This window comes from Lissotriton helveticus, chromosome 7, assembly GCF_964261635.1.
Source record: "Lissotriton helveticus chromosome 7, aLisHel1.1, whole genome shotgun sequence".
Taxonomy (NCBI): Eukaryota; Metazoa; Chordata; class Amphibia; order Caudata; family Salamandridae; genus Lissotriton; species Lissotriton helveticus.
The window spans coordinates 1,768,026,577-1,768,049,767 of NC_136068.1; the positions used below are offsets into that span (position 1 = coordinate 1,768,026,577).

A 23,191-nucleotide genomic window follows, 5' to 3' on the forward strand; every position below is an offset into this window, starting at 1 on the left:
GATGATCTTAATTTCCTTCCGGAGGGTGATTCAGCAATCCTCGTCGTGACAAATCTAGATGGTGAAGTTGACCTTGAACCTGAGTCACGTGTCGTAACTACAGATGAAGAACCTTCTTTATCAGATCAGGAAATCCGACCTGCCAAACTATGTAAAAAGACTCAGTCAAAACGAGTCGGCTTACGGTCAAGTCTAAGAAAAAAAAGGGCATCACCCCCCGGGAAAACCAAGGCCAAAACTGTGGAGCATGGGATCGATGATGTAAAACGTATAATGGATGATGAGCTGTTCCTTAGGATAGCCGAAATGATTGAATGTAAAATCAAGTCCATTATTAAGCCTATGGTTGCTAAAATTGATAAATTAAAAATGGGTGGGGCCCAGATTAAGGTTGCTGGTGAGGTAGATAAAGTGGCAACACTGGTCTCAAAGTTGGTAGAAAAAACTGGGGAAAACAGTGAGAGCGTACCAGAAGAGGGGGATGGCGTCATGCCATCTATTGGCTTGATCCAGGCTCCAATAAGTACTAATAATCAATGTGTGGACACCGATGGAGGCCTGGCAGTACCAAATATTCAGCCAGTATCACGCCAAGACATAGATCCCCTACAATTTATAGTTGAAGCCTCCCCAGTGGTACTGGTGCTGGCCAATGTTCCGCCGCTGGCAAGTGGGCAGCTGGAATCTCCAGCATCACTGTCCAGAAAGGCACTGCACTGGTTAGCAGGAAATATGCAGATGGCGTCAGGAGGGAAAGAGCAGCTAGCGGGCGAAATCAAGACAGCGAAAAGGGTTGCCTGGATTGGGAATCGTCCAAAAAGATTCAAAGGAGACTGTGTAGCTGTGACTTTTAACCATCCGGCCGTCTTACCCAATGTCCTGACTAACATTCTACCGCCCCAAAGAAGAAATGGGACTGTTGTCCCGCTCACCCTAAAATTCTTCTATGGCGAACAGCAAAATGTAACATTCCCCAAAACCTCGGGATTTGGGTAGGATACTACGAGTAACCGACGGGGACCGAGGACTGTAGCGGATGAATGGGGAATGGAATTGGGTAATAGATTTGGAATCTTATGATTGTGATTGACTTGAGAGAGGGTATAGGATTGCTTGTCCTACACCATTTGGCCATTACCAAGTGGGAGGTACCATAGCTCAGACACTTATCCTGGCAAGCGAAACGTTCACGTCTCAGATAAGACCTATGGGAAAACAAAATACTCGAATGGGCCCAAAAAGAATCAATGATCTTAATGAACCACCTGTTTGCAATACTAACAACAACGCAGATGAAAATACAACTCCTAATCTGGTGGTAATAGAGAAGAGTTGGAGTGAAAGTATTACACTACAGGAGTATAGGACCAGTCAACCCTCTAGTATGGTTCTACCCAATGGAAATATCTTTGCTCAAACGTCACTGCTGTCTTGGAATGTCGCAGGGTTAAAAAACAAAGTAACATCTCTGGATTGGCTAGCTTTCCTGGATACTAAGGATATAATCGTTCGCCAGGAAACTTGGCAGGTAACCCCGGAACCAAAGCAAGGTTACCTACATTTCTATATCCCAGCCATACCGAGCCTCCGGGGAAGGCCAAAGGGGGGCCTGGTGACATGGGTAAAGCAGGACAGTGGGTATTGTGTTGTCCAATTGGCTACAAATAGTTTTGATATCTTGCTGGTAAAACTTCAACGATTAAAGTGCAAGAACCTCTTTATTTTTAATATCTATTCTAGGGGGCTTCCGGGTGGTAAACCCAGTGAGGTAGTTGACCAGCTAGATATTCTTTTTAAACAATACTGTTTGAACGGCAATGTTATCATTGCTGGTGATTTTAATTGTTGCTTCGAACCCCTAGACAACTATGATATAGACCTCACGGTGGAAGAGGACCTTATTTGGAAAATCCCACAGCTGTCCCTATTACCTATTAAAAGATGGACAGAGGCTGCATTGCAACTTAAAGTCTTATGTGTGGAGCACGGGTTACGGGCCTCTAATGGAAGAACGTGCTCTGACAAACAGGGTTCCTCTACCTTCAATAATGGTTCATCGCACAGTCGTATCGATTATATCCTCACCAATAAAGAGAACTGGTCCTGGGTTGATGATATGTGGATAGAGCCACGGGTTGAAAGTGACCATGACCCACTAATTTTGCTATTTAGGCTATTTGATCTCCCCAAGAGTGAGGCCCAGGAGGAAAGTGTGGAAATTGCCCTCTCGAACGACAGTAGACGAATCAGATGGGCCAATTGTGTAACCAACGAAGATAATGTTGCAACTATGAGGGACCTAACTACCCAGGCTATTATAGACCTGAGGAATAATTCCACCGCGGAGGTCCCAGTATCTAACATTAGTGAGATCCATGATGTCTTTTTTAACAAATTGAGATTTTATTTTACTAAAAAGGTTACTAAAAGACAGTGTAGGCCTGTAAGAAAGGAGGATCAATGGTACGATAAATCCTGCAGGGTAGCCTACAAGTCCTTGTCAGATGCAGTAAAGACTAAAGACAAAGTCAAGATAATGGATGCCCGAGTCGTGTATAAAAAAACACAGCTCAAGGCTAAAGGTGAATGGGATGAAGATTACTGGAGGGATCTTTTGAGAGTCAGTAAAAAAAGATCGATGTCCTCTTTCTGGGATATGGTTAAGTGGGGAAGGGAGGTCAAAAGAGGAGAACCCTCGAACCATGTCTCACCAGACGCTTGGGTTACCCATTACGCGACCCAGTTCGCGGCTGAGGTAGGAGATCGGGATGGGTGTGAGGCACCCCTGAAAACAACTGTGAGTGCAAGTTACCTATCCTTTACTAAAGCTGATGTCCTAAAAACCCTGAACAGCATCCCAAAAGCGAGGGCCCCAGGCCTCGATTCAGTTCCTGCAGACCTATTTATGCATGACAAGGACCTCTGGGCTTCTTATATCCAGCTGCTAGCTAATGGCATTGCGAAGGGCTCGCCATTTCCTGAGTCCTGGAAGGGAGCCGAGATTATCCCAATCTTTAAAAAAGGGGAGTGCTCGGATCCAGGAAATTATAGGCCTATTAGCCTCATCGCATGCATACAAAAAGTAGTTGCGAGGCTTCTGCTGCAGCGTATTCATGGCTGGATAGATGAAAATGACATTTTGTCACCCTTACAAGCAGGGTTTCGAAGTCATACTAGTAACATTGATCATGTTTTTAGATTTGTCTTATTATATTGGCGTGTAGTGTTACTTGGGGGGGGTATGCTTTTTGCAGCCTTCGTTGATTTAAAATCAGCATTCGACTTGGTTCCTCGTGTTAAGTTGTGGAAAGTCCTACAAGAACAGGTCATCCCAACAGACATCCTGTCGTTATTAATTAGATTGCACGAGGACAATTTTGCGGGTTTGAGCTATTGGTATTGTAAATGACAATGCCTTATACTTATGTTTTAAAAACCAAAACATAAATAAAAAGTATTGTCATTTACAATGCCACTAGCTCAAACTTGTTAACATAGAGCGCGTTCTTGGCCACACGCCTCTCATATTTATAGAAGTACTGGCCTACTTGGCATGAGTGCTGGTCATCTTGTAAACATTTACACACAGCACCCCTTGGGCGTCTGTAGTTGCTGTGTATTTATAGATTTGTTTAACCACAACGTATTTATTAAAATCCCTGACACAAGGATGGGCTGTCCTGTAAATACCCACACACTACACCAATTGGGTGTCCGCAGCCTCGTTGTCTTTTACGTGGCACGTAGGGGCATGTATATAGTGTTGAGTTGAGAGCCGATATGGGCTTTACAGTTTGGGATACCAGGGGTCTAGAATGGCAGTGAGGGGGTCTCTATAAGATTCTCCTTTGTGTAAGTAAAAAGGAAACATACGTGTGGTGGAGTTGATATGCACGGTCTCCACCCATAGTCATGCGAAAGTCACTTCTAGTTGCTTAAGTATTCCCTGCGGCTTTAAAAAAAATGCAGCCCTTATAATGCATACAGCAAGACTGGATGTATACTATTTGTCTTTCAGGCAACCGAGTGTCTTCAAAGGGTTTTGTCTTTTCCTCCCTTTCTTTCCCATGGCCTACTGGTAGGCACTCATCTGGAGGCCGTATGGTAATTATCATCCTCCTTCAGTTGAAGCACAGGATCTGGGTGACTATATACAGGATTTGACTCCTATATGTCTGTTGTAGTGTCTGTCCTCCTTCGGTTCTCTTTTAATATACAGGCCCGGTGCACACATGGCTGAAATATGGTCCTCATGCCCAGGTGAAGGTGCCAGTAAGTTCAATTTCAAGTTCAGAAATTTATATAGCGCACTACTCACCCAGAGGGTCTCAAGGCGCTTGGGGGGAGGGGGGTGCATTCACTTATCGAATATCCAAGTTTTTAGTTGTTTTCTGAAGGAGAGGTGGTTCTGAGTAAGGCGGAGGTGGGTGGGGAGAGAATTCCAGGTCTTGGCCGCTAGGTAGGAGAAGGATCTGCCCCCCATGGAGGATTTACGGATGCGTGGGATAGCGGCGAGGGCTTGATTGGATGATCGTAGTTGGCGGGTGGGGGTGTAGAAGGTTAGTCGTGTATTGAGGCATTCGGATTCAAAGTCGTAGAGGGCTTTGTGTGCGTGGCTGAGGAGACGAAACGTTATTCTCTTGTTGACGGGGAGCCAGTGGAGGTCTTTCAGGTGACCGGAAATGTGAGCTTGACGAGGGATGTCCAGTATGAGTCTGGCTGAGGCATTTTGGATGCGTTGGAGTTTTTTCTGTAGTTTGGCTGTGGTTCCGGCGTAAAGGGTGTTTCTGTAATCCAGACGGCTGGTGACCAGGGCGTGGGTGACCGTTTTTCTTGTTTCGGTGGGGATCCAACGGAAGACTTTTTTGACCATGCGTAGGATGTTGAAGCAGGATGATGAGACGGCGTTGACTTGTCTGGACTTCGAGAGAGAGGAGTGTAGGATGAAGCCCAGGTTGCGTGTGTGATCCGTAGGTATGGGTGCGGTTCCCAGGGCAGGTGGCCACCAAGAGTTGTCCCAGGCAGAGGGGGATGAACCTAGGATGAGGACTTCCGTTTTGTCCGAGTTTAGTTTTAAACAGCTGTTCTTCATCCATTCGGCTACATCTTTCATTCCTTCGTGTAGGTTGGTTTTGGCGGTGTTTGGGTCTTTGGTGAGAGAGAGGATCAGCTGGGTGTCATCTGCATAGGAGATGATGTTGAGGTTGTGTTGGCGCGCGATGGATGCGAGGGGGCTAATGTATATGTTGAAGAGGGTGAGGCTGAGTGATGTTCCTTGTGGTACGCCGCAGATGACTTCGGTGGCCTCTGATCTGATTCCGGCGAGGAACGAGATGATCCATTCCAGTGCTTTTCCTTGTATTCCGACATTGTTGAGACGTTGTATGAGGGTGCTGTGACAGACTGTGTCGAAGGCTGCGGAGAGGTCAAGTAGGATGAGGGCAACCGTTTCTCCGTTGTCCAGTAGTGTTCGAATGTCGTCTGTTGCTGCGATGAGGGCGGTTTCGGTACTGTGTTTGGCTCGGAAGCCGGACTGTGAAGGGTCGAGGGATTTGTTGGATTCGAGGAAGGCGGCGAGCTGACTGTTGACGGCTTTCTCAATGACTTTGGCGGGGAATGGGAGGAGCGAGATGGGGCGGTAGTTCTTAAGTTCGGTGGGGTCTGCTGTGTGTTTCTTCAGAAGGGCGCTAAGTTCGGCATGTTTCCAGCTATCCGGGAAGGTGGCGGAGTTGATGGAGCAGTTGATGACATCGCGGAGATGGGGTGCGATGATAGAGTCTGCTTTGTTGAAAATGTGGTGGGGACAAGGGTCGGTTGGTGATCCTGAGTGGATGGAGTTCATCAGGCGGATGGTGTCTTCGGTGGTGATTGGGTTCCAGGCGTAGAGGTTGTTAGAGTGCGGTTTTGGTTCGGGGGTGGGTGAAGTGGGCTGGTCTTCGGATTGGTTTTTGAAGCTGTTATGTATGTCGGCGATTTTGTTGTGGAAGAATGAGGATAGAGAGTCGCAGAGGTCTTGGGAGGGGGTGATGTCGTTGGTGCCGGCGGTGGGGTTGGTGAATTCTTTGACGATGTTGAATAGTTCCTTGCTGTTTTGGGCGTTGTTGTCAAGTCGATCCTTGAATGCTGATTTCTTGGTGGATCGGATGAGTTGGTGGTGTTTGCGGGTGGCGTTCTTGAAGGAGGCCAGGTTGTCAGTGGTTAGGTTTTTTCTCCAGGCTTTCTCGAGGGTACGACAGAGCTTCTTGGATTTCTTAAGGTCGTCGTTGAACCAGGGGGCTTTTTTGCTGCCTTGCTTGATTTGATGGTATTTCAAGGGTGCTAGTTCGTCTGCGCTGTGGGTGATCCATTGTGTGATGTTGGTGGCTGCTTGGTTTGGGTCCGATGATTTGGCAGGGGGGGTTTGGTGAAGCAATGTGAAGAGTTGGTCGGTGGTAATTTTGTTCCAGTTTCTTCGGGGAATAGGTTGTGGGGGGTTGTGGGTCGAGGTCTTTTTGTAGTTGAAGTGAACGCAGCTGTGGTCCGTCCAATGGAGAGTAGTGGTGTGATCGAAGGAGATGTGCTTGCTGGAGGTGAAGATTGGGTCGAGCGTGTGTCCGGCCAGGTGGGTGGGGGTGTCAACAATTTGTTTGAGTCCGAGATTGGCTAGGTTGTCTAGAAGGTTGGTGGTATTGCTGTCGTTATTCTTTTCCAGGTGGAAGTTCAGGTCTCCCAGTAGGATGTAGTTCTCGGAGGGGAGGGCATGTAGGCTGATAAAGTCAGTGATGTCTTCGCTGAATTGTGTACGGGGTCCTGGTGGTATGTAGATGAGGGTGCCTCTGAGTGTGGTCTTGGGGTCGGTGTGGATCTGGAAGTGAAGGTGTTCGGCGGTAGTGAGGTTATCGCCGGAGCTGGTCGCGATGCGGATGGTGTTTTTATGGACGATGGCGATGCCTCCTCCTGTTTGGTTGGTGCGGTCCTTCCCGATGATCTTGTAGCCGTCCGGGATGGCTATGGCGATGTCGGGAGCTGAAGAGGCGTTCATCCAGGTTTCTGTAAGGAAGGCGACGTCCGGAGATGTGGTGTCGAGTAGGTTCCAGAGTTCAATGGAGTGTTTGTGGATCGAGCGGGTGTTGAGGAGGATGCACTTCAGGTAGTTGTTGTCGGGGCACTGTTTGGAGTTTGTGGGTTTGGTGTGGGTCCTGATGCAGTCGAATTTGCAGGAGTGGCAGGTGAGGGGTCCATGGGTGAGTCCCGGGGCAGCCAGGTAGCATTGTGGTGAGCGGCCGGGGTTCAGAGCTGAGAGGGTTGCGGCGTCGTATGTAATGCGGGCGGAGTGGATTTTGCGGGGGCCAGGGGGTCTGGCGCTGGGCACGGTCCAGGCGCGGACGGGCGTAGACGGGCTTACCTTTGGCGCACCTTTGGCGCGCATGGGGCGCGACCGCTGCGCGTGGACGCTGCGCGTAAAGGCATCTGTCATATGTAGATAGTGGAGGGGGGAGGGGCGAGGGAGGAGCAGCTGGGAGGCGGGAGCGGGGTGGAGAGCCGGGCAGGGAGGTACAACAACAACAACAAAAACAAAATGGCAGCAAGCCAAAAGCGAAAGAGGATTGGGGCACAATATAGAAGAAACGCGATGTGAATACCAGTGGAACCGGAACAATCAGGCACAAAACCAAAATATAGGCAGCACAGTACAATTGAGCAGAACGTTGCAGCGCACTTTGGCAGACTAGCGCTACGATGATATGCAAATTAGCAATCAGGAAATAGACAAGGCAGCGATCAGGAAATAGAAGGTGTGGGGGCAAGGCGAGCAAGCAGGCAGTAGTCTGGCAGTAGGCGCTACGATACCAATTCGGCCAGCAGGGCAGGGAGCAGCGTGAGGAGCGACCGCTTCTGAAGAAATCAGGACGGTCACCAGTAGGTAGGGAGTGGCAATGAAACATGTCCGCCGTTCTTTTTATACATGGCATTGTGTTTTTAATCATGAGTGTGTGCATAAAAAGTTGAAGTTGCTTGCTATATGTCACTCACAACTCATTTTTAATATCTTTTCTTGAGAGGAAGATTCTCTCTTCTCAATATGAGGGCCCGGGAGGTCTTTAAGATGTCTGCCATACACAATAGGGTTATATAGATATGCACTCACACATAACATTCTTATGATCTTGTTCGGGTGTTAGTTCCTCCGTATTTATAGGAAAAATTGCTGATGGTGACAAAATGAGGAAATTGGGGAGTCCTAGCAATTAGCTCAAGGATGGTTGCTTAAGTGAGACACTTCCTATATTTTTCTATATGATTTCTTCTCATATATTTATGGTTTATCTCTAGGCACAGGACCTGTCTTTTTAAATGTAGAGCACACACAGGTGGTGTTTCTAGATAGATACTAGAACCGTTTCCTTCCTAAATGGTCGACAGGGGGATCCTTTGTATTATGAATTAGGTGTGTCATGTATACCAAGGACTTTATTATGACTGATTGTTCCGAGTGGAGGGCACACTTGGTGTTTTTCCCCTCTTGAGCTCCCCTTTGTTCGTAGAATGTGTGTACTCCTCCCAGACAGTGAGACAAAGGGGAGGCTACCTGGGTCATCCTGCCAGGATCTGTGGGGCGGACCTGTTACCTGCCCATATTGCATTTCAAAGTAGCTGCATCAGCAGACTCACAAAGAATGCCACACTAGCCTTTTGTTGCCTCTGACCCCTTGGAGTCTGAGCAGGGAGGAAGGACACTTCAGAACTGTCTGTGGAGGCAAGACTCTAGAAGTTTCATTCACTTTTAAAGCTGGCACCAGGTGTAGCCATTGGATTCTCAGGCCCACTTTTTAGTTCATTCCTGGGCCTGTGGAGGGCCCCCAGAAAGATTCCCTTGTAATTCAGAGGACTGCCCTGCTGCTTGAGGCCTGTTTGTACTTCTAAGGACTGCCCTGCTTCTATCAGAGGACTGCCATGCTGATTCCAGACGGCTGCATTGTACCCTCAGTGGAGTGCCCTGCTGCTGCAGGCTTGCCTTGCTGTTTGATCCCAGGACTAACACAGGAACTCCAAGGCCTAGGTGGCTGGCCTCCTGTTCTGAGCTACAGGGCATAACAATTAAATCGATATAAAGATCAACTCATGCATATGTCTAAGGTGGTATTCAAATACAGTGGTAGGAAAAATCAACATTTTACAGGATTGCTCATGTAATTCAGATGCAAGAAAGAGAAATACTATAAGCAACAATTTAGAAGTTCTATATTGAAATCAGGTAGAGTAGTGATTGCACAGCAAGCAAGCAGCAAGCAGAATAGAGTTCCAGACTTTGTGATTACAGCCAGAATAAGATTGGTTTGAGGTAGTCATTTTTGTTAAAAACCATGATTTTAAGTAAAAGAGTCCAAGCTGTGGAGTTTGAAGGAATCACCAATATTTTCTTGGCTAAGTTGTGCCAAGTAGATGGGTTGATGCACTGGGCAAGACAGTTGATAGAGAGATCTGACCTCAAGCAGAAGGCAACTCAAAGAGGGTAGAATCAGGGTAATGTGAACAGATCATCTGCTGCATGTAGCGTGGCTTTGAGAACAGATACGTGAATTTGAGGATTACCAGATAGAATTGAGTTCCTATAGTCATGTCTGAATAGCATCAGGGTTTGAAGATTCTCTTGGGTCTGGTTCTACAAAAATGTGTTTAGGATTGAAACGCAGTAAATTCATATTTTCCAGATGTATTCAGAATGCAAAACTGCAAGATTCTCTTTCCTTTCATGCAAAAGAAGGGTTTCTTGGTTAAAACAATTTAGACAAGTATCTACCAGCATGCTAACGTTGGAAAACAACCTTTACATCACGGTCATTAGACTGCGATGGCTTTACAACGCGGTGGTCATTACATCGCGTTGCAGCAGATGGCACTCTAACATAAGGAGTAGTATAATTTACTATTCCAACAGCTTCCCTACTGTTCCGTAGGCTGGAGTTGGAATAGTAAATTATACAATCCTAATGTTACAGCGCCATCTACTGCAAGTCGAAGTAATGATTTGCGTAGTAATGGCATGGCGTTGTAACAACGCAGTCATTGTAAAGACAGCATTGTTACATACCGCGTAGTTTTCATCATGCAGCTGAAGGATTGCAAGAATGTGTTCAAAAATCTTTAGCTGCAGGTGAAATTTCTTAGAACATAAACAAAAGCTTTTTGGTAAATGCTCAGTGCAACACCTTGTTTGAAGGAGATCTCTTTCTACTTTTTAATCACTTCTTCATAACTTCACCAACTTTTACGAATTGTCAAGGCTAAAAACAATTCCACAATGTTGGCAGTGTCTAATGATTGTTGTAAAGGTTTGCTGAATGTCTGCGGTATTGCTTTATAAATTACCTTTCAATATCTGATGACTTATGTCTGCTCCTCTCTAAAGTTCATGCCAAATGTTATACAGTTAGCAGTAAAAGCTAGTAAGGCTAGTTCTGCTCTGTGTAACTGAAAATATTTGATTAGAAGATGGCACAGACTGAACTATATTTATGTCTGTCACAGAAGGCTAAGATAAGTCTTTGGATAAGTAATTTGACTGTGTGTGTAAGACAAAATGTAAAGGATCTTTAGCACATTAAATGTTAATGATATGTCGATATAGATATTTCAATTCCAAATTAATTAGGTAATTTCAGGTTGTTATCAACTGCTAAACGACTAATATAAAATAAAAACATGCTCATATTTTTAGAATATGGACAGAATATGTTAATGCTTTTATTTTTCATTACTTTAGTATGTGCAATTCTTTATACAATGTTACCTAGAAATAACATATTTGACTTGACTTGTTAATTTTCTAATGCTGGTGTTATAAGGTAATGAAATATTATTGATTCAGGAAAGCAAAGAATATCTACGGTGCAGATACCAAAATAATGCATCACTAATGTTGCTTGCCTCAAATTTGACGTGGATTTCGCATTAGGCTTGTGTGATGGATACCATAACGTCACAAGACACACAACAGGAGACACTAGGGACACATGCCTAGATGAGGGTGAGAGGGGAAGTAAAAACTGGATATAGCTGAATTGAGCCTGATTTAAAGTTTCACGGGTGGGTTACGCAATCACTATTGTGACGGATATCTTGTCGGCCATATTACAAGTACCATAGAATATAATACTCTTATAATTAGGCAGATAGGATATCCATAATGTCTGTGAAGGAGCAACCCATTAAAAAACTCAAATTCAATCCCTTGGAGTGGTTATTTAGATTTAGAGGAATGGAGGAGATTTGCACAATATTGGCAACTGCCCCATCTGTCCTATTTAGAGTGTATACCTAAGTATGCCCCTTAAAAAGGGGACACAGGTTATGCACCACAGCCTAGGCTTATGACTTACTGTTGAGAACAACAAGTAGTCCCCATCTGTGTCATGCCCTTTAAAGTACAAATATCCTTTCTCTTTCCACCCTCCATCTGGGGAACCTTCACAAAACCCATCAATTCATTACTAGCCCATGCTTGTTCTTCTGATGGACCTTTATGTGACATAATCCCTATGCTCTTTGTGGTCTTCACAGAAGGTAGCAAAGCTTGAGGCCCAGTAACTGTTCGCCCAGTTGTACCCCTGCAGTCTAATATATGGAGACATGTGTGGAATGTGGCCAAGCTATTACTTTCTACTCCTATCCTCCTAAAATACTTGTGAACTTTAGATGAAACCTATGGCCATTCTCTATCTGAAATGATGGATTCAACTGCTTCTTCCAACAGGCTATCAGAAATCGGCCCGATACCTGAGATGCGACACCTGTCTTCCTTCTGACTGCGACGTGCCAATCGACTGTCCAAGTACGTTCTGGGGCCAAGAAACCAAGAGAAGCAACCTCAGGGGCAGATTTACAAAGGCTTTTCTAGGAGTAAGGATGACTTAAGCCTGGGAAAGTAAAAGTCCTCCTCCTGATTCACAAACTATGAAATCAGTGTACAGTAATGCAATAGATTATTACATGTATATTTTATGTATGGACTTTGTACTCACAGTTTTCAACTTCATTTACACCAGTTTGCATTTCTAGCGATATGTTTCTTGTATTGCACTGCCATATATTATAGCATGCTTACTACCCTAGGTGGGGTGCTGAAGTCTTATCGAGATAGGTAGCAATCTATATGGTGTAGTGTAAGGTTGGAAGTGTCTTGTTTCCATTTTGAGCTTATGTAGCAATAGCTTCCATATAATATATGAAGGCCACCGAGGTGCATATCGTGCTGTGTGATATAGCACGTAGTGGTCTATTGGAAAACGCAGTGTGAAACATTGACATATTATAATTTGTATTATACTGTGAGTTCTGATTAGCTTGGCAGGTTCCTTACTGTGTTGGTACTTTTTCTTGTATGTTCTCAGTCCCATTTCCTATGCTGGCTTTGCAGGAGGTCATCCACCTTAAGGGTGCAGGAGAGGTCACCGGTGTGGATAAATAGTGAGGGGGGAATAAAGGATTTTCAGGAATAGACGGTACTACAGTCCTCCTTCATTTGTTTGCCATTATGAGGCATTATGGAAGAGATATGCCAAGATGCACTGTGTTATCATTATCCTTGTTGTTATTATTAAGCTTGGGCAACTGCCACTTAAGGTCCTTTCTGGAAATTAAGTAAAGTGCTGTTTTTTGGATTTCTGCCACTGTTGTTATTTTCCCACCCCTGCACCCTGCTGGTTTCCTTCCCTCCTGGCTCCTAGACATCCCCTTCTACCTCACAGGACTACTTATGGAGGCCGCTGTGCAGCGATCGCACCACTGGCACTCAGAAGGTGTGCCAAAGGAAAACCCGGCTGCGCTCCAGGAACCCTGGCTCTCCAGGCATCCACCACTACACCACCTACGAGCTCCTAGCCCTGGACCCCAGTTCACCTGTAACACAGAAACCCCTGCCACATCTCCACATCCGACTGCCAAACCTTCAAAACAGATCCAGTGAATGTTGCTCAGTGCCCGCTCCCTCTGCAAGCATGCCACCGAAATCTGGGATACCATCACCACCTTCAGCCCCTACCTGATATTCATCACCGAGACCTGGCTCACACCATCTTCAGCACCTGACATCACAACTTCAACACCACAGGTATACAAGAATATACGCAGAGACCGAGTCAGCAAACACGGAGGAGGCATCGCCATAATCCACAGACCCTCCAATGCACTACCACTGAGGGCGACATTGCATCTTTCATAGAACACCTAAACTTCCACATGCAAATCGACCCAAATCAGAGAAACCCTCACCTACAGTCCTCTGGACCCTACCTTGCTTCTGCAATGTCATCTCCAAACTCATCGCCCCCCTAGCAATTGACTCCAAGGACTACATCTTCCTCAACAACCTCCACTTCCACCTCAACAACCCCAAAGACACCAACTCGCCAACATCCTGAAAAGCGTGAGCAACATCGGACTCATGCAACTGGTCACCATCCTGCACACTGCACAGGACACACCTTTGACCCAATATACATGGCCAGTGACAGAATAAAATTAAGCCACGTCTCCGAACTCACCTGGACAGACCACAGCATCATCCATTTCTCCATCACTGGCTAACCATGGGCCAGTCCCATGCCCACCATACACCCCACCCCAAATGGAGAAAAGTCACTGAGACCCCATAGACTATCACCCTCCACACTACTAGACCCCTCACCACCAGCAACCTGGAGCTAGCCTTCCATTACTTCTCTGACTGGATCTCCAGCTGCGCCGTCACCATTGCATCCATGAAAAAACCATCACCAGGAAACCCTTCAAGCACGCTAGTTGGTTCACCACTGAACTCCACACCACCAAATATGAGTGTAAGTGACTGGAGAGATGGTGGCACTCCAACAGTAATCCCTCAGACCTCGCCACCTTCAAATCTGCCCTCAGCAAATCCCACACCACCTTAAGGAACACAAAAAGGAGGCCCAACCACCTGAAAAGAAGCCAGTGCCAATCACACAAAAGAACTCTTCAGCATTGTCACAGAGTTCTCCAACCCATCAGCCACCAAGACTACAAGTTGCCCTTCCCAAGCCCTCTGCAACTCCCTGGTGAACTACTTCCACAATAAGATAGCAAACATCTACAGCAACTTCAACCTGCAGCCAGCCGACCTCACCCTCCTCCTAACTCGCACCAACAACTCCCACAGCAACCTCACTGAATGGACACCGCTCACCATACCAACCACCACAGCGATCATGGCCACCATGCACTCCGGAGCACCGACAGACCCTTGCCCCCACCATGCCTTTAACCTGGTACAGAAGGAAATCAGCAGCGGCCTCATTGACATACTCAACTCATCCATCACTACAGCCTGATCCTGCTAACACATGGAGGTGACACACCTCCTGAAGAAACCCCCTGCCAAACCCAACAAGCTCAAGAATTACGACCCCCATCTCATTGCTTCCCTTCCCAGCCAAAGTCCTGGTGAAAGCCATCAACCACCAGCTCATAACAAACAGGGGGGAGGGCGGTCGTAGGGACGAACAAATATTTAAAGACCTCTCCTGGTTCAAGTCCCCAGCTACAACATATGATATACACAGAAGAACACGGGGGGTCTAAACACCACCTTGTGTGGCTTGCTATCCTGAAGTCCAATGAAGATTGTGAGTTGGTACCCTAGTCACCCTAGATAGCCTACAGAACAACGTACAGTGTGGTGATGGGTCTGCGTGTATGGAATCACATACATACAGTACCAGTTTACTGAATCCCAATAGCTCATATATGGATTACCATCAAATGAACTTCATGATCAATCCTATCATATGGTTCACCAGTATCGCGTGGTTAGTCCCTTGATCATCGAAACCATTTAACCACAAACTCGATAGTAGAGCAGGATCAAGTCCACAGGCACCACTTTTCAAGCAGTAGCAATACATTAAGAGCAGAGGCCCTGACGAAAGCCGGGGAACTTATGACGCATTAGGCAGAAACATGTTGGCCTTTTTTTACGACAGATATTTGTTTTCACTGTCATTTGCACTGTTTTGGATTTAATTAGGGGGTGTGTCCTTTGTCAAATAAAAATTTATTTATTTAGGACATCTCACTCTATTTTAACTCACCAAAATGTTTTGTTGCACTGTGTGTTCACTACTTTCATAACCATCGATGATCGGTTGTCATATGGTCGTCCATAAGTGCCTGACCCACACCTACAAGGCATTCTACAACACCGGACCCGCCTACATCAACCACCGCCCAACTCTCCATTAGCTGACTAGACTACTCCTATCCTCCTGCCTTGCCCTCACACACATCCCCAGTATCCAGAGGTGCCCTAGTGGAGGTCGCTCCTTGTCCTTCTCTTACCTCGCTGCCAAAACCTGGAACAACCTCCCGTTCCTCCTCCGAACATCCCCGTCACTCACTTGCTCTTTGACTAACGCTCCCCACTCCTTAGCGCTTGAATTCCCCATGGGGTAACAATCTGCGCGTTACAAATACAGAGTGATTGATTGATTGAAATAATGATGAGAAATTATGCAGTCTTATGCAAAATGCCAATCTGGCATTTTGCTCTATGTTTTAGTGCAAGCTGTTTCCTTGTGTCCATTTTTGACAGAAGGACACCATTTGCACTAAATAAAATAGCACTAAATCATACTTGATGTGAAAAACTGAGAATGGGAGGACTGTCATACAGATTACGGTTACTGTCCTCCTTCTTGGTTTGGGGTAGAAGATAGACATTGTTTACTATGTCTGTAAAGTATGAGGGGAGGGGCTTTGCTTAGATCCCTTTGTGTCATTAGGCAGGATGCAAATCTTCAGGTGCTGTGCAACAATGACTACTCATTATGATTGGAGGGCCATGTCTTATGATTGGGATAGCACAGTTATCATTTCCCATCTGTATGTTGAGGGCGTAGCAAGGTTATGTTGGGTGGAGCTCCCTAGTTTGGGTCAGGTGCCTGTCTTCTTGGTGTGTTGTGCTAATCTCAACTGTTCAACGACTGTGGACTGTACTCAGGCTGTATGACGCAACCACGCATTCCACAACCCTCCATGCCTAAACAACGCGGTCTGAATAACGACCGCATCTTAACCATGCATTCCTTTGCGTTGCATGCCTTTACCACACATTTTCATGATAAAGTCATGTATGGTAAAGGGGCAAGCGTGGCTAAGGTCGCCAACCCCTCCCCACTGCCCTAAGGTACAACTCCCCCTGTGGCCCCCCTCCCGCCATGAGGTGCAAATACCCCTACACCCTCTCAACCCCCACGCTGTGCCTCCCCCTGCCCTGAGACCTAAAACTCTGTCTCTTAACCCTGTCCCTTAACCTGACCCTGCCCAGCCCTGACCTAAGAACTGCCCTGCCCTACCCTGAGCCCAAAAACGACCCTGACTACCCATTCCCCTCTCCTGAGGCCTAATAAACTAACTCCAAGTTTAAAAAACTACCCCAACACACCCCCAGTCCTAAGAACTACTCTGACCCCCAACCCTGAAAAGTACCCCTGACCCCCCAGCCCTGACAACTTGAAGATAACTAGCCCTACCCGCAGCCCTGATAACTAGCTCCAACCCAGCCCTGAAAACTACCTTCAATCCCCCCCAGCTCTGAAGACGTGCCCTGAACCCCCAACCTAAAAAACTACCCCGACTCACCCCTAGCCCACAAGACTTCCCCCGACCCAACCACCAGCCCACAAAACTACCCCCGACCCAACCCTCAGCCCAGAAACCTACCCCCAACTCACCGCCAGCCCAAAAACTTCCCCGACCCCCGTCTACAAAACTACCCGACTCACCCCAACCAACAAAACTACCCCTGACCCACAAAACTACCCCCGACCCACTCTCCAGCCCACAACTGCCCCGATCCACCCCCCAGCCCACAAAACAATCCTGAACCAAAACATTCCCGACCCAACCACTAGCCCACAAAACTACCCCCGACCCCGCCAACCCACAAAAGTACACTGACCCACCTCCAACCCCCCACTAACCTCACCGCAGACAGATCTCTCCCTGCTTCCTGCTTTCGTCCAATGCAGCCTGCAGCCCATAAAAGATTTCCAGCACACCCCCAGCACACAAAACATCCCTGACCCACCACCCAGCCCACCAAACATCCCTATCCACCCCCAGCCCGCAAAATAACTATGACCCACCCCCAGCCCACAAAACATTCCCAACCCACCCCATCCCACAAAACAAACCCGACCCAGCCCACAAAAGTACCCCGACTCACCCCCTAGCCCCACTTACCTCCCTTCTACCGTCTCCCTTCTCCCTGCTTCCTGCTTCTGTCCATCTGTAACACAGACCACACATATGCCTCAACCATGCACATGCGTAGTTAAGGCATGTGTGCTAGGACTTGAGGAGTCGAAACACTTTTGTGCAGTGGTTCCGACTGTTTCCCCTGTACTTTTAATGGTGGGAGAGGTTAGTCTTCTGAATTGTAACCGAGGGTCAGCGATTGATGTAATTATCATGTGAACTACCATGCTGTAACCTCTCTTATAAATGTTAAATGCTCCTGGATGCTTCAAATCTTGGCTGGCAATGAGTCCCATAACTTGTTAACTGAGAAAGCAAGTCATCCTAAGGATTTCGTATTGTAAAGACGCATGAGTATCTGTGATGCTAACCTGAGCGCAGTGTCGCATTTTGTTTGTATTGCTTAAGTATAATTTGTAGGTCTAGTTGTCCTTTCGTTGCGGTGCACTGTAGATAATAAAAATTGCTTTGAACATTGAGTGTTTAGCTACACGTAGCCATTGGAATGTTTCATGACTGGCAATAGGTGTTCTCAGGGGTGAAGGCGGAGTCTTAATGCAGCATTTTTTAGTTATTGAATTTTGTACAGTGGTGGCACGTGACATTCGAAAGTGGTGGGGTGTAAAAGTTGGGTATGATTCTTAAGTAGCGAGCAAATGTGGAGCTCTGGGAGGTGGTGAGTGGTAGGGTGGATCCTCCCTCCAGGAAAAATGTGAAGATTGGCAAATATTGTATTTTAAAGTCAGAAAGGAAGAAGGTTCATAAAGCAATTGTGAAGTGTAGTCTTGAAATATGTAATCACAATAAAAACTGCCTCATATTTTATTGCATTAATATGGTCAACAGATACTTCAGTGTGCAAATTGTACAGTGCGACAACTTCAGACGTGTTAAAGTGTGTGCTTGCCCAGTGCCTTGCACTGTGTAGGGCATCAACTTTGGAAGAAAATGCTGTAACCAGCCAAGGGGAAACGCCCACAGCTGCCATCAGTCATATAGAAATATGTGCAGACGGAGCTTTAAGTGGGATGAAAAAAAGTAGGGGGTATCCCAAAGGAGTGTGGCTTAAACATGTAAACTAAATCTCTGTGATTCCCATAGTTTGTGTTACCCTACCAGTATTTTGGTTTCTCTCTCAGCTTTCTGTTATTGCATCCAGACATATAACATAACAACTGACATTCACATAAAACCTGCAAGGACTATTATCTTTGTCAATGGTTGTTAGCTGTTTAAGATCAGTGTAATGAGTAACAACCATGATTTGGTTGTAAATAATTGATATTGAAAATGTTTAAATTCTAAATTCTGAGACTGCATATTGATTATTATTGAGGCCTGTGGAAGGAGTGTTGGCCTTCAGCTTTGTGTACTTTATGTTAGACGTGTTTGCCCTTTTCTCTCCACATCTCGTCCATCTGCATATCTTAAACTCCATCTCTTTCCTCTTTAGCACCCTCTTTTGACCCTCACTTGTATGCACTTCCTCGCATCTCCTTCACGTCACCACCGTCCAACATACAGTGCACTCACTCACATGTAAGCACTTTGTTTTCTTTTGCTTTGACTTTGTCAATATTTTGACAAGAGTGTCCCCCCCCCCTTCTGAGACATGTCCACAGAATTTCAATTGCAGCTGGAATACGTGACCATTGCTCTGTGTGCTCTGCAGAGAGGTCCACCCACTGACAGGCACTGTGAGAAACTTGCAATATCTTCAGCCTCAGCACCCAGCTCTCAATCGAGAACCATCATAAATACATGGGACTATTCAGTTCAAAGTATGAACTATGCATGAGTGATAAGTTGTACGGAAAAAAAACTCAAAATGATGGAAATAGCTAACACTCTCTCTTATGGAATGCAAGATTAAGTAAGACATGTGAAATAGAAACACGAACTTAATCGCTGACATGTATTACCTTGTTTTTAACATTCAATGTTTGGAAATAAATCAGTGTTTTTGGAATTAAAGTTAAGGACATGAATATATGTGATCCATTTTAATGTGTGTTTTAATGTTTTGTGATATTTCCCGCTATTCCATAAATCAGGAAGCTATAAGCACATATTTCTATCTTTGCACTTACACCCTCAAAAGCCGAGGGACAAGGGAGCAAAAGCCCTGCACGACAGGTATTTTCACACTTAACACATACTATTCCAATCAAATTACAAGCATGTTCCACCTTCTCCTCTTAGTGCCATGAGGGGTATTTACAGGAATGCTTGGCGCTATGCAACTCGTGTCAATAAAAGCCCATCAGGTACCAATGGTTCACTCTGTCTTCGCGACGGAATTGGCAAGGTGTTATTGTTGGCTCTGTGACCATTGTAATGTAATATAATGTGAGGTGGATTTGTAGAGCGCTGCTTGTCACCCGGGAGGATATCCAGGTGCTGCACGACTGTTTACCGAGCGTTCTTATGGATCAAAATGGCTGGGGAACAAATATAGCAGGCCCACTTTTAAAGGGGCCAGAGACTTACAGTCACTGTCTGTGGGGTCACAGTGGGGGAGGAAAGCGTGACCATGCGTTTCTGAACAATCTGCCAAATACATGTTAGGAACACTTCTTATTACCGAGGACAAGGCACTGAATTTGACCGCACTCGCATCCAGTCCTACCCTGTGACGAATGGGAGAGGGTGGGACCATGCCAGCGAATGATGGACGTCTTGGCCCATTCAGGGTCTGCAGAAACCGTGACATCGGCAGCATCACTCGCCTACATTGGATACCCAAGCAAACACAAGGAGATGATGGATGGAGCGCTGAAACTTTTCTGACACTCACCCCCAGTCACAGATCTGGGTTGAATCCATCATCATTCTTTAGCTCACTTCATCACCCCAGTTCAGACACAGCTATATGCAAATCAGTCCTGACCCTGTGCCTCATGGAAACAGTCCAGCCCGAACTGCCAAGCCACGTCTTTCCTGGACTGGAAACAAGTATTCTGGGACCGGTTTCAGGCTAACAGCCCCCATCAGCCAGGCTAGCTTGAATACACTGGCAAAGTGAGCAAAGGACCCACGTCTGGGCATACCCTGCCAATTTAGGGCAAACAAAGCAAGCACAAGGAGATGATGGATGGCGCGCTGAATCTTTTCAGACACTCACCCCCAGTCACAGATCTGGGTTGAATCCATTATCATTCTTTAGGTCACTTCGCCACCCCAGTTCAGACACAGCTATATGCAAATCAGTCTTGACCCAGTGCCTCATGGGAACAGTCCAGCCCGAATTCCAAGGCCATGTCTTCCCGGGACCAGAAACAAGCATCCTGGGACTGGTTGCGGGCTAACAGCCCTCATCAGCCAGGCTAGCTTGAATCCAGTGGCAAAGGGAGCAAGGGACCCACGTCTGGGCATACCCTGCCAACTTAGAGCGAACAAAGCAAATACAAGGAGATGATGGATGGAGCATTGAAACTTTTCAGACACTCACCCCCAGTGACAGATCTGAGTTGAATACATCATCATTCTTTATCTCACTTCGAAACCCCAGGTCACACACAGCTCTCTGCAAATCAGTCTTGACCCTGTGCCTCAAGGGAACAGTCTAGCTCCAAGTGCCAAGCCTTGTCTTCCCTGGACCGAAAACAAGCATCATGGGACTGGTTTCGGGCAAACTGCTCTCATCGCCCAGGCTAACTTGAATCCAGTGGCAAAGTGAGCAAGGGAACCACGTCTGGGCATATCCTGTCAACTTAGGGCGAACAAAGCAAACACAAGGAGATGATGGACGGAGTGCTTATTCTTTTCAGACACACCCAGTCACAGATCTGAGTTGAATCCATCATCATTCTTCAGCTCACTTTGCCACCCCAGTTCAGACACAACTATATGCAAATCAGTCTTGACCCTGTTCCTCATGTGAATAGTCCAGCCCGACCTGCCAAGCCATGTCTTTCCTGGACAGGAAACACGATCCTGGGACTGATTTCGGGCTAACAGCCCTCATCAGCCAGGCTAGCTTGAATCCAGTGGCAAAGTGAGCAGTGGACCACCATCTAGGCATACCCTGCAGTTAAGGCTGGACTGTTCCCATGAGGCACGGGGTTAAGACTGATTAACATATAGCTGTGTCTGAGCTGGGATGTCGAAGTGAGCTAAAGAACAATGATGGATTCAACCCAGATCTGTGACTGGGGATGGGTGTCTGAAAAGTTTAAGCGCTCCGTCCATCATCTCCTTGTTTGCCTACAATGGACCTTTAATTTGTGTCCGTTATCCTCCACACCTTTTTTAACCTGACCACTTGGCGAAACCAATAAAATCATTTTTTTCGACTCAGTTGGCCATTTTATTTATCACTTCACAATCACGATACCAGCGCCGCAGTAATTCTGGCGTTGCAGCACACCGGGGTGGCATTCGGCCATTCCTGGTGGGCCCGATGATGAAGCATGTCACCGACCAGGTTTTGCTTCAAACTACATAAGTAAATTCACTTTGTGTTGCTTCAAATCAGTAGTCATTCCTCTTTTTTAAATGACGCTCCTTTGTTGTTTTTGAGTGCCTACAATGGATACCACCATAAACTCCCATGGCACTAAAGGGCTTTAGAAACGTGAGCCCTGTGGCTTGCATCACATTGCAGAGAGTCAATCTACTGCCTGGCTCCCGGCTCCTTGTTCAGAGCGAGGCATGGTGACCCAGACTTAAATACATCAATTTAGTTCTAAGACTGTATTTCTAAATAAATCGATGTACTCAATATTTTTTGTGGAAAAGATGTTGGCATTTCAGAGGGGTCGGAGGACAGTCCCAGCACCGCTAAAACAGAAACTGCTCCTGATTCTAGGTATATAGAAACTGGGGGGTGGCATAGTCAAGCTTTAAGATAATGTGACTGGGAATAGCTTCTAGTTTTTGTTGGTATCCAAGATAAGGGAAGGGGAATCCCTGTGTTTTATTGTGTAGAAGGTGCTCCTTGTGAATCCATTAGCATATGATATATAGGATAGATTTAAGTCCAAGCTTAATACTAGTTTTCTGACTTTTTTAGATGTAGATGGTGGGCCATTAAGTTCTTCGACCATACGGTTATAGGCTGGCATTTGCCCTACTGTGGTTGTGGGCATGTTCTCTTTCATTGTAGTGTGGAGCCCTAGGTGGTTAATCATCACCCACGCATCTAAAACATGGAGGCAGTCGTCAAGTTGAGACTTTGAAGGTAATTTGGGACATCCATTTTTAGAACGAATTACGTTTCATCTGCATAGTTTTAACATGCATGGATGAAAGGTCTGATCAAGACTGGGTATGTAGCTGTTGAATAGAAGAGGGAGAAGATTGACCCTTGAGGGATGCAGCGACAGTGGGTGTAGGGCTGGTATAAAAGGTTGTAGGTATCCCATTGCTAGTCCATTTCAGAGCATTTTTACATAATACGAGATAATAGACTCTGTGTAGTAGCGTCTGGTGGTGAACAGTGTCAGATGCTGCTGATAGGTCTAGAAGCAGTAAACATCCACTCCATTCATGCCTACTCTGAGACCCCACTTGTCCCACACGGATATGGGAGCTCATTCTGTGCCTCTGGCTTGTCTGTACCAAAATTATAGATACAGAAGTTAGATTTTCCTCTGTAAAATTGGAGAGTTGAACTAAAACTGCTCTTTCGAGCAGTTTACCTCTGAATGAGCCATAAGATATTGACCTGTATTTTACTAGGTTCGATGTATCAAGATTGTTATTTTAAGGAATGTTCTTCAGAAAGAGGTTTATAGCTCAAGTTGGAAAGATGCTAGACCCAAGTGAGTGGTTGTATGTTTCTAGGTACTTCTGCTGCACAGATTGTGTGAAGAATAGCTTTCAACATTATTTAGGGTGCTGGGTCTGAAGAAAATTCTGATGGTCATCCTTCATTATTAATGTCATAGAATTCTTTTCAGAGAGGGCATTAAAGGTGGCGAGAGATGAGTGATAG

At 46.1% G+C, this 23,191-nt stretch overlaps 1 protein-coding gene across 1 annotated transcript in view; it reads left to right on the plus strand.

Moving 5' to 3' along the window:
• Positions 1-23,191, plus strand: part of SPACA6 (sperm acrosome associated 6) — a 247,875-nt gene that overhangs the window by 145,603 nt on the left and 79,081 nt on the right. Inside the window, exon 6 of the mRNA XM_078653885.1 lies at positions 11,735-11,812. Within this exon, the coding sequence (XP_078510011.1) occupies positions 11,735-11,812 (78 nt within the window). The remainder of the gene's footprint in view (positions 1-11,734; positions 11,813-23,191) is intronic.